Below are 12,081 nucleotides of genomic sequence, written 5' to 3' on the forward strand. Positions count from 1 at the left end.
CCTATTCCCCTTTATTCCCAGGCACGCTTTGCACCCGGAATATCCCCGGATTTGGGGTTTTTTTAGGGATTCCTGAGGTTCTTTTTGCGGACTTCATTCCCACCTATTCCCGTTTATTCCCAGGCGCGCTTTGCACCCTGAATACCCCCGGATTTGGGGTTTTTTTAGGGATTCCTGAGGTTCTTTTTGCGGACTTCATCCCCACCTATTCCCAGGCACGCTTTGCACCCGGAATATCCCCGGATTTGGGGTTTTTTTAGGGATTCCCGTGATTCTTTCCCTGGGGCCCATTCCATCCTCTTCCCGTTTATTCCCAGGCACGCTTTGCACCCGGAATATCCCCGGATTTGGGGTTTTTTTAGGGATTCCTGAGGTTCTTTTTGCGGACTTCATTCCCACCTATTCCTCTTTATTCCCATGTGCGCTTTGCACCCGGAATATCCCCGGATTTGGGTTTTTTTTTAGGGATTCCTGAGGTTCTTTTTGCGGACTTCATCCCCACCTATTCCCGTTTATTCCCAGGCACGCTTTGCACCCGGAATACCCCCGGATTTGGGGTTTTTTTAGGGATTCCTGAGGTTCTTTTTGCGGACTTCATTCCCACCTATTCCCCTTTATTCCCATGTGCGCTTTGCACCCGGAATATCCCCGGATTTGGGGTTTTTTTAGGGATTCCTGAGGGTCTCTCCCTGGGGCTCATTCCCACCTATTCCCGTTTATTCCCAGGCACGCTTTGCACCCGGAATATCCCCGGATTTGGGGTTTTTTTAGGGATTCCTGAGGTTCTTTTTGCGGACTTCATTCCTGCCAATTCCCGTTTATTCCCAGGCGCGCTGTACACCCAAAATATCCCCGGATTTGGGGTTTTTTTAGGGATTCCTACCGTGAGGTTGGCGCCGCCGCCTTGCCCCGGGTTCGCAGCCTCGGGCGGGATTTGCTTTAATCGCCTTTGGGGATTTGAGGAATTTCCAGGAGCCGCTGCTCGCACGTTCTGGGGGATTTGTGCCCATCCAGGGAATTGATGCGATTCCACGTTTCAGGATTTGTTCATATCCAGGGAATTCATGCAATTCCAGGATTTGTTCCCATCCAGGAAATCGATGCAATCCCAGGTTGCAGGATTTGTTCATGTCCGGGGAATCCGTGCAAATTTAGGGAATTTACACAATTTCAGGTTGCAGGATTTGTGCACATCCAGGGAATCCATGCAATTCCAGGATTTGTGCACATTTAGGGAATTTACACAATTTCAGGTTGCAGGATTTGTGCATATCCAGGGAATCCATGCAATTCCAGGATTTGTGCACATTTAGGGAATCGATGCAATCCCAGGCTGCAGGAATTGTTAATATCCAGGGAATCCATGCAATTCCAGGTTGTAGGATTTGTTCATATCCAGGGAATTCATGCAATTCCAGGTTGTAGGATTTGCTCATATCCAGGGAATCCATGCAATCCCAGGATTTGTGCACATTTAGGGAATTTACACAATTTCAGGTTGTAGGACTTGTGCACATTTAGGGAATCGATGCAATTCCACTTTGCAGGATTTCCTGTGGGATTTTTTCCATTCTGAATTATTTATCCCCATTCCATCTTGCAGCCCTCCCTGCAGTTGCATTTTTTTGGGATAAATTCCATTTTTTCAGGACCTGTTGCTGTTCTGAATTTCAGGGTTTGTTTGAATTAAAGGATTTCTCAGCTCTTGTTGCCTTCACCTTTTCCAGGATTATTTGCATTTCCAATGATTTGTTGCTGTTCTAAATTGCAGGATTTCTTTTCCCCATTGAAGGATTTATCCCAATTTCATTGCTGAAATCCCATTTTCCAGGAATATTTCAATTTCCCATGACTCATTGTTATTCCAAACCCCAGAATTTGTTCCCATTAGAAGGATTTTCCCCAGTTCCTCATCCTAGCACTTGCTGAGGTCGCATTTTCCAGGAATATTTGAATTTTCCAGGAATATTTGAATTTCCCATGACTCGTTGATATTCCAAACCCCAGGATTTTTTCCCTTTGGAAGGTTTTACCCCAATTCCACATCCCAGCCCTTGCTGAGGTCGCGTTTTCCAGGAATATTTGAATTTTCCAGGAATATTTGAATTTTCTGGGAATATATGAATCTTCCCAGGAATATTTGAATTTCCCATGACTTGTTGATATTCCAAACCCCAGGATTTGATCCCTTTTGAAGGTCTTACCTAAATTTCACATCCCAGCCCTTGCTGAGGTGGCTTTTTCTGGGAATATTTGAATTTTATTCTATGTCCCAGCCTTTCTGAGGTGGCTTTTTCTGGGAATATTTGAATTTTCCAGGAATATTTGAATTTGCCATGACTCTCTGATATTTCAAACCCTGGGATTTGTTCCCTTTGGAATTGTTCCCTTTGGAAGGTTTTACCCCAATTCCACATCCCAGCCCTTGCTGAGGCGGCGCTTCCTGGGAATACTTGAATTTCCCATGACTCATTGATATTCTAAAACCTGGGATTTGTTCCCTTTGAAAGGTTTTACCCCAATTCCACATCCCAGCCCTTGCTGAGGTGGCGTTTCCTGGGAATGTTTGAGTTTCATTCCTCATCCCAGCCCTCACTGAGGTGGCGTTTCCCAGGAATGTTTGAGTTTTATTCCACATCCCAGCCCTTGCTGAGGTCACGTTTCCTGGGAAAGTTTGAGCCCAGCCCAGTTCCTGCCATCATTCCCATTGTCCTGATCCTGGTCCCATTCCAACCCAGCCCATTCCTGCCATGATTCCCATGTTCCTGACCCCGCTCCCATTCCATCTTGGCCCCATTCCTGCCATCATTCCCGTTGTCCTGACCCGTTCCAGCCCAGCCCATTCCCGCCATCATTCCCGTGTTCCTGACCCCGCTCCCATTCCATCTTGGCCCCATTCCTGCCATCATTCCCGTTGTCCTGACCCCGCTCCCATTCCAGCCCAGCCCATTCCTGCCATCATTCCCATGTTCCTGACCCCGCTCCCATTCCATCTTGGCCCCATTCCTGCCATCATTCCCGTGTTCCTGACCCCGCTCCCGTTCCAGCCCATTCCTGCCATCATTCCCATGTTCCTGACCCCGCTCCCATTCCAACCCAGCCCCGTTCCTGCCATCATTCCCGTTGTCCTGACCCTGCTCCCGTTCCAGCCCAGCCTATTTCCGCCATGATTCCCATATTCCTGACCCCGCTCCCATTCCATCTTGGCCCCATTCCTGCCATCATTCCCGTTGTCCTGACCCGTTCCAGCCCAGCCCATTCCCGCCATCATTCCCATTGTCCTGACCCCGCTCCCATTCCAGCCCAGCCCATTCCTGCCATCATTCCCGCTCTCCTGACCCCGCTCCCATTCCAGCCCAGCCCCATTCCTGCCATCATTCCCGTTCCAGCCCATTCCTGCCATCATTCCCATTGTCCTTACCCTGCTCCCATTCCAGCCCAGCCCATTCCTGCCATCATTCCCGTGTTCCTGACCCCGCTCCCGTTCCAGCCCAGCCCATTCCTGCCATCATTCCCGTTCCAGCCCATTCCTGCCATCATTCCCGTGTTCCTGACCCCGCTCCCATTCCAGCCCAGCCCATTCCTGCCATCATTCCCATGTTCCTGACCCCACTCCTGTTCCAGCCCAGCCCATTCCTGCCATCATTCCCGTGTTCCTGACCCTGCTCCCATTCCAGCCCAGCCCATTCCCGCCATCATTCCCATGTTCCTGACCCCGCTCCCGTTGCAGCTCGGCCCCGCTTGGCGCCGCCTCGTTCCAGGCGCAGGGCTCCCAGGGGGTGAAGCTGTGGGTGCTGCACGACACCCAGAGCGTGAAGCTGCCCTCGAGCGTCTGCCGATGGCCCCTGAGCGCCCGGCCCGAGCTGCTGCTGGCCATGGAGCGCCCCAGCAAGGAGCCGGGGGACGAGAAGGTGAGAGGGGATCCCGGTGGGATCGTGCTCGGTGATGGGATGGGTGATGGGATTCCTGCTGGATCCTGGGATCATGTTGGGTGTTGGGAGTCCTGCTGGATCTTGGGGTTCTGCTGGGTTCTGGGATTCCTGCTGGATCCTGGGATCATGTTGGGTGTTGGGATTCCCTGCTGGATTCCAGGATTTCCAATGGGTGTTGGGATTCCTGATGGATCCTGGGATCATGTTGGGTGTTGGGATTCCCACTGGATCCTGCTGGGTGTTGGGATTCCCGCTGGATCCTGCTGGGTGTTGGGATTCCTGCTGGATTCCAGGATTTCCAATGGGTGTTGGGATTCCTGCTGGATCCTGGGATCCTGTTGGGTGTTGGGATTCTCGCTGGATCCTGGGATCATGTTGGGTGTTGGTATTCCCTGCTGGATTCCAGGATTTCCAATTGGTGACGGGATTCCCACTGGATCCTGGGATCATGTTGGGTGTTGGGATTCCCTGCTGGATTCCAGGATTTCCAATGGGTGTTGGGATTCCCACTGGATCCTGGGATCCTGTTGGGTGATGGGATTCCCTGCTGGATTCCAGGATTTCCAATGGGTGTTGGGATTCTCGCTGGATCCTGGGATCCCGTTGGGTGTTGGGAGTCCCACTGGATCCTGCTGGGTGTTGGGATTCCTGCTGGATCCTGGGATCCCGTTGGGTGTTGGGAGTCCCACTGGATCCTGCTGGGTGTTGGGATTCCTGCTGGATCCTGGGATCATGTTGGGTGTTGAGAATTCCCTGCTGGATTCCAGGATTTCCAATGGGTGTTGGGATTCTCGCTGGATCCTGGGATCCCGTTGGGTGTTGGGAGTCCCACTGGATCCTGCTGGGTGTTGGGATTCCTGCTGGATCCTGGGATCATGTTGGGTGTTGGGATTCCCTGCTGGATTCCAGGATTTCCAATTGGTGACGGGATTCCCACTGGATCCTGGGATCATGTCGGGTGTTGGGATTCCTGCTGGATCCCAGGATTCCTGATGGGTGTTGCAATTCCTGATGGATGTTGGGATTCCCTGCCGGATTCCAGGATTTCTGATGGGTGTTGGGATTCCTGCTGGATCCTGGGATCCTGATGGGTGTTGGGATTCCCACTGGATTCCAGGATTTCCAATGGGTGTTGGGAGTCCCACTGGATCCTGCTGGGTGTTGGGATTCCTGCTGGATCCTGGGATCATGTTGGGTGTTGGGATTCTCGCTGGATCCCAGGATTCCTGATGGGTGTTGCAATTCCTGATGGGTGTTGGGATTCCCTGCTGGATTCCAGGATTTCCAATGGGTGTTGGGATTCCTGCTGGATCCTGGGATCCTGCTGGGTGTTGGGATTCCTGCTGGATCCTGGGGTCCTGTTGGGTGCTGGGATTCCCACTGGATCCTGCTGAGTGTTGGGATTCCTCCTGGATCCTGCTGGGTGTTGGCATTCCTGGTGGATCCTAATGGGTGTTGGGATTCCTGCTCAATCCTGGGATCTTGCTGGGTGTTGGGGTTCCTGTCAAATCCCGGGGTTCCCGATGGGTGTTGGGATTCTCGCTGGATCCTGGGATCCTGTTGGGTGTTTGGGATTCTCGCTGGATCCTGGGATCCTGTTGGGTGATGGGATTCTCGCTGGATCCCAGGATTCCTGATGGGTGTTGCAATTCCTGATGGATGTTGGGATTCCCTGCCGGATTCCAGGATTTCTGACGGGTGTTGGGATTCCTGCTGGATCCTGGGGTCCTGTTGGGTGCTGGGAGTCCTGCTGGATCTTGGGGTTCTGCTGGGTTCTGGGATTCCTGCTGGGTCCTGAGATCATGCTGGGTGACGGGATTCCCACTGGATCCTGCTGGGTGTTGGGATTCCTGATGGATCCTGGGATCTTGCTGGGTGTTGGGGTTCCTGTCGAATCCCGGGGTTCCCGATGGGTGTTGTGATTTCTGCAGGATCCTGTTGGGTGTTGAGATTCCTGCTGGATCCTGGGATTGTGCTGGGTGTTGAGATTCCTGCTGGATCCCGGGATTCCTGATGGGTGTTGGGATTCCTGCTGGATCCCAGGATTCCTGTTGGGTGTTGGGATCTCCTCTGGGTCCCCAGATCCCACTTGATCCTGCATTGGGTGCTGGGATTCTCACTGGGTGCTGGGATGGGTGACAGGATTCCCACTGGATCCCAGGATTTCCGATGGGTTTTGGGAGTCCTGAGGATCCCAGGATTCCCGATGGATCTCAGGATTCCCACTGGATCCCGGGATGGGTGCCAGGATCCTCACTGGGTGCCAGGATTCCTGCTGGATCCTGGGATTCTTGCTGAATACTGGGATGGGTGCTGGGATCCCAGCGGATCCCGGGATCCCGCCCGGCTGTCTCATTGCCCTGCTCCTCCCTGCAGGTCAGGGTTTCCTATTTCCGTGAGGACGGAGGGGTTCCCGTGGGCCGGGCCGTGCTCTACCTCACCTGCGTGGGTAAGGGGGGACCAACCCTAACCCCATTCCCAAATCCCCATTCCCAAAACCCCATTCCCCAAATCCCCATTCCCAAATCCCATTCCCAAATCCCCATTCCCCAAACCCCATTCCCAAATCCCCATTCCCAAATCCCCATTCCCAAAACCCCATTCCCAAATCCCCATTCCCAAATCCCCATTCCCAAATCCCCATTCCCAAAACCCCATTCCCCAAACCCCATTCCCCAAACCCCATTCCCAAATCCCCATTCCCAAATCCCCATTCCCAAATCCGCATTCCCAAAACCCCATTCCCAAAACCCCATTCCCCAACTGCCATTCCCCAAACCCCATTCCCAAATCCCCATTCCCCAAACCCCATTCCCAACCCCCATTCCCAAACCCCATTCCCAAATCCCCATTCCCCAAACCCCATTCCCAAATCCCCATTCCCAAATCCCCATTCCCCAAATCCCCATTCCCAAATCCCCATTCCCAAAACCCCATTCCCAAACCCCATTCCCAAATCCCCATTCCCAAACCTCATTCCCCAAATCTCCATTCCCCAAACCCCATTCCTGAATCTCCTTCCCCAACTCCTTTCCCAAACCCCCGTTCCCAAACTCCCATTCCCATATCCCCATTCCCAAATCTCCTTCCCGAACCCCCATTCCCCAAACCCCATTCCCAGGATTTCCCATTCCCAAACCCCCATTCCCAGGATTTCCCCTTTTCCCATCTCATCCCTGTCCCACAGAGGTGTCACTGGACGCTGATGTCACCCGCAGCGGGGCCGTGAGCCGGACACTGCTGGACAAGGTATCCAGAGGGGCCGGGAACACCGCGGGATTGGGAATTCCTGGATGAGCCACCAGGCCCTGACGGGATTGGGAATTCCTGGATGAGCCCCTAGGCCCTGACTGGCTGAGCCTCAAACCCCAATGGGATTGGGAATTCCTGGCTGAAGCTCAGATCCCGATGGGATTGGGAATTCCTGGAGGAGCCCCCAGGCCTCAATGGGATTGGGAACTCCCAGCTGAGCCCCAGACCCCAATGGGATTGGGAATTCTTGGATGAGCCTCAAACCGCAATGGGATTGGGAATTTCTGACTGAACCCCAGGCCCTGATGGGATTGGGAATTCCCAGATGACCCCCAGACCCCAATGGGATTGGGAATTCCTGGCTGAAGCTCAGATCCCGATGGGATTGGGAATTCCTGGATGAGCCCCCAGGCCCTGGTGGGACTGGGAATTCTTGTGAATCCCAGATCCCAATGGGATTGGGAATTCCTGGATGAGCTTCTAGACCCCGATGGGATTGGGAATTTCTGACTGAACCCCAGGCCCTGATGGGATTGGGAATTCTTGGATGAGCCTCAAACCGCAATGGGATTGGGAATTCCTGGCTGAAGCTCAGATCCCGATGGGATTGGGAATTCCCGGCTGACCCCCAGATCCCGATGGGATTGGGAACTCCCAGCTGAGCCCCAGACCCCAATGGGATTGGGAACTCTTGGATGAGCCTCAAACCCTAATGGGATTGGGAATTCCTGGCTGAAGCTCAGATCCCGATGGGATTGGGAATTCCTGGTTGAGCCCCTAGACCCTGATGGGATTGGGAATTCCTGGATGAGCCCCTAGACCCTGGTGGGATTGGGAATTACTGGTTGAGCCCCTAGACCCTGATGGGATTGGGAATTCTTGTGAATCCCAGATCCCAATGGGATTGGGAATTCCTGGCTGAAGCTCAGATCCCGATGGGATTGGGAATTCCTGGATGAGCCCCCAGGCCTCAATGGGATTGGGAATTCCTGGATGAGCTCCTAGACCCCGATGGGATTGGGAATTTCTGACTGAACCCCAGGCCCTGATGGGATTGGGAATTCTTGGATGAGCCTCAAACCGCAATGGGATTGGGAATTCCTGGCTGAAGCTCAGATCCTGATGGGATTGGGAATTCCTGGATGAGCCCCCAGGCCCTGGTGGAATTGGGAATTACTGGCTGAGCCTCAAACCCCAATGGGATTGGGAATTCCTGGCTGAAGCTCAGATCCCGATGGGATTGGGAATTCCTGGCTGAAGCTCAGATCCCGATGGGATTGGGAATTCCTGGATGAGCCCCCAGGCCCTGGTGGAATTGGGAATTACTGGATGAGCCCCTAGACCCTCATGGGACTGGGAATTCTTGTGAATCCCAGATCCCAATGGGATTGGGAATTCCCGGCTGAAGCTCAGATCCCAATGGGATTGGGAATTCCCAGCTGAGCCCCAGATCCCAATGGGATTGGGAATTCCCAGCTGAGCCGGCCCCGCCCCGTGTCCCCCAGGCCAGCTGGACGTGGGGCCCCGATGGCCACGGCGCCGTGCTCCTCGTCAACTGCGACCGCGACGACCCCGGCACCAAGGGCCTGGACAACGAGGACGCCGTCGTGCGCTCCTACGAAGGTCCCGCTCTTCCCTCCCTTTTCCCACTTTTCCCTGAGTTTTCCCTCCCTTTTCCCTGAATTTTCCCACTTTCCTCTCAATTTCCCTTTTCTTCCACAGCCCAGAACCTGCTGTTTTCCCACTTTCCCCTCAATTTTCCCTCTCTAACACAGCCCAGGACCCCCCTTCTTCCACTTTTCCCTCAATTTTCTCCCACTTCTCCCTCAGTTTTCTCTCCCTACCCCAGTCCAGAGCCTGCCGTTTTCCCACTTCTCCCCTAGTTTTCCCCCTTTTCCCTCAAAAAAAAATTCCCTCATTTTCCCCTTTTCCCTCTAGTTTTCCCCTTCTCCCTCAGTTTTCCACTTTTCCCTGGGTTTCCCCTTTCCCCCTTTTCCCCAGGTTTTCCCCTTTTCCCCCAATTTTCCTCTTTCCCCCCAGTTTTCCCTTCTCCCACAGTTTTCCCCTGGTTTCCCCCTTTTCCCTGGATTTCCCCTTTTCCTGGGTTTTCCCATTTTCCCCCAATTTTCTCCTTTCGACCCAGTTTTCCCTTAGTTTGTCTCTTTTCCTTCAGTTTTCCTCTTTTCCTTTGGTTTTCCTCTTCTCCCTCAGTGTTCCACTTTTCCCTGGGTTTCCCCCTCTATCCTTGGGTTTCCCCTTTTCTTGGATTTTCCCATTTTCCCCCAATTTTCCCCTTTACCCCTTAGTTTTCCCCTTCTCCCTCAGTTTTCCACTTTTCCCTGAGTTTGCCCTTTTCTTTGGGTTTCCCCCTTTTCCCCTGGTTTTCCCCTTTCCCTTGGGTTTCCCCCTTCTCCTTCAGTTTTCCCCTGGTTTCCCCCTTTCCTCAGTTTCCCCCTTTTCCCTCAGTTTTTCCCACCCTTTTCCCCTCAGTTTTTCCCTCCCTTTTCCCCTCAGTTTTCCTCTTTTCCCTCAGTTCCCCCTTTCCCCCCAATTTTCCTTTTCCCCTAGTTTCCACATTTCCCCCAGTTTTCCTTTACCCCTCAGTTTCTCCCTTTTCCTTCAGTTTTCCCTTTTTCTCTCGGTTTCCCCCTTCTCCTTCAGTTTTCCCCTGGTTTCCCCCATTTCCCTCAGTTTTCCCTTTTCCCTCAGTTCCCCCTTTCCTCCCAATTTCCCTTTTTCCCCTCAGTTTCCACATTTTCCCCCAATTTTCCCTTTTCCCTCAGTTTCTCCCTTTTCCTTCAGTTTTCCCTTTTTCTCTCGGTTTCCCCCTTCTCCTTCAGTTTTCCCCTGGTTTCCCCCTTTTCTCTGGTTTCCCCCTTTTCCCTCAGTTTTCCCTTTTCCCCTCAGTTCCCCCTTTTCCCCTCAGTTTTCCCCTTTTCCCTCAGTTCCCCCTTTCCCCCCAATTTTCCTTTTCCCCTCAGTTTCTCCCTTTTCCTTCAGTTTTCCCTTTTTCTCTCGGTTTCCCCCTTCTCCCTCAGTTTTCCATTTCTCCCTGGCTTTCCTTCTTTCCCCTGGTTTTCCCCTTTCCCCCCAAATTTTCCTTTTTCCCCATTTTTGCCCCAATTTCCCCTGACCCGTGCCGGTTCCCCAGACCTGCAGGACATGGCGCAGCTGGTGCTGAGGACGCGCGGGCCCCGCGCCACCTTCGCCGGGCACCGCCTGCTGCTGCACCTCGACTGCGCCGACGCCGACAGGATCAGGGTGTTCTACGGGGGCAGTGAGTGCTCAGATTTGGGGGGATTTGGGAGGATTTGGGGGGATTTTGTGGGCACGGACCCCTCTGCTCACCGGGATTAACCCCAAATCCTTGCGCTGCTTCTCCAACGCCCTGGGTGTGGCTGAGCGGATCCAGGCGGGATTTGGGGCGGATCCAGGTGGAATTTGGGGAGATTTGGGGGGATTTGGGGGGCACGGACCCCTCTGCTCACCGGGATCAATGCCAAATCCTTGCGCCACTTCTCCAATGCTCTGGGTACAGTTGAGCAGATCCAGGTGGGATTGAGCTGATCCAGGTGGGATTTGGGGCTGATCCAGGTGGAATTTGGGAAGATTTGGGGGGATTTTGTGGGCACGGACCCCTCTGCTCACCGGGATCAACCCCAAATCCTTGCGCTGCTTCTCCAATGCCCTGGGCGCGGTTGAGCAGATCTAGGCGGGATTTGGGGCAGATCCAGGCGGGATTGAGCTGACCCAGGTGGGATTTGGGGTGGATCCAGGTGGAATTTGGGAAGATTTGGGGGGATTTTGTGGGCACGGACCCCTCTGCTCACCGGGATCAACCCCAAATCTTTGCGCCACTTCTCCAACGCCCTGGGCGCAGTTGAGCGGATCCAGGCGGGGTTGAGCTGACCCAGGTGGGATTGAGCTGATCCAGGTGGGATTGAGCTGACCCAGGTGGGATTTGGGGCGAATCCAGGTGGAATTTGGGGCGGATCCAGGTGGAATTTGGGAAGATTTGGGAGGATTTGGGGGCACGGACCCCACTGCTCAACGGGATCAATGCCAAATCCTTGCGCTGTTTCTCCAACGCCCTGGGCGCGGCTGAGCGGATCCAGGTGGGATTGAGCTGATCCCGGTGGAATTTGGGGTGGATCCAGGTGGGATTTGGGGGGATTTGGGAGGATTTTGTGGGCACGGACCCCTCTGCTCACCGGATCAACCCCAAATCCTTGCGGTGCTTCTCCCAACGCCCTGGGTGCGGCTGAGTGGATCCAGGTGGGATTGAGCTGACCCAGGTGGGATTTGGGGCAGATCCAGGTGGGATTTGGGAAGATTTGGGAGGATTTGGGAGGGTTTTGTGCGCGTGGACCCCTCTGCTCACTGGGATCAACCGCAAATCCTTGCGCTGCTTCTCCAACGCCCTGGGTGCAGTTGAGCTGATCCAGGTGGGATTGAGCTGATCCAGGTGGGATTGAGCTGACCCAGGTGGGATTTGGGGCAGATCCAGGTGGAATTTGGGAAGATTTGGGGGGATTTTGTGGGCACGGAGCCCTCTGCTCACTGGGATTAACCCCAAATCCTTGTGCCGCTTCTCCAACGCCCTGGGCCCGGTTGAGCTGATCCAGGTGGGATTGAGCGGATCCAGGTGGGATTTGGGGTGGATCCAGGTGGGATTTGGGGTGGATCCAGGTGGAATTTGGGGAGATTTGGGGGAATTTTGTGTGGCACGGACCCCTCTGCTCACCGGGATCAACCCCAAATCCTTGAGATGCTTCTCCAACGCCCTGGGTGCAGCTGAGTGGATCCAGGTGGGATTGAGCTGATCCAGGCGGGATTTGGGGCAGATCCAGGTGGGATTTGGGGCGAATCCAGGTGGAATTTGGGAGGATTTGGGGGG

General features: G+C 54.0%; 1 protein-coding gene across 1 annotated transcript in view; it reads left to right on the top strand.

The window, feature by feature from the left end:
* LOC135456805 (protein-arginine deiminase type-3-like) overlaps positions 1-12,081 on the top strand; it is a 30,262-nt gene that overhangs the window by 2,341 nt on the left and 15,840 nt on the right. Inside the window, exons 2-6 of the mRNA XM_064730918.1 lie at positions 3,731-3,911; positions 6,309-6,381; positions 7,120-7,181; positions 8,690-8,807; positions 10,336-10,461. Coding sequence (XP_064586988.1) covers positions 3,731-3,911; positions 6,309-6,381; positions 7,120-7,181; positions 8,690-8,807; positions 10,336-10,461 — 560 coding nt within the window. The remainder of the gene's footprint in view (positions 1-3,730; positions 3,912-6,308; positions 6,382-7,119; positions 7,182-8,689; positions 8,808-10,335; positions 10,462-12,081) is intronic.

The sequence above is a fragment of the Zonotrichia leucophrys genome, chromosome 21 (assembly GCF_028769735.1).
Source record: "Zonotrichia leucophrys gambelii isolate GWCS_2022_RI chromosome 21, RI_Zleu_2.0, whole genome shotgun sequence".
NCBI lineage: Eukaryota > Metazoa > Chordata > Aves > Passeriformes > Passerellidae > Zonotrichia > Zonotrichia leucophrys.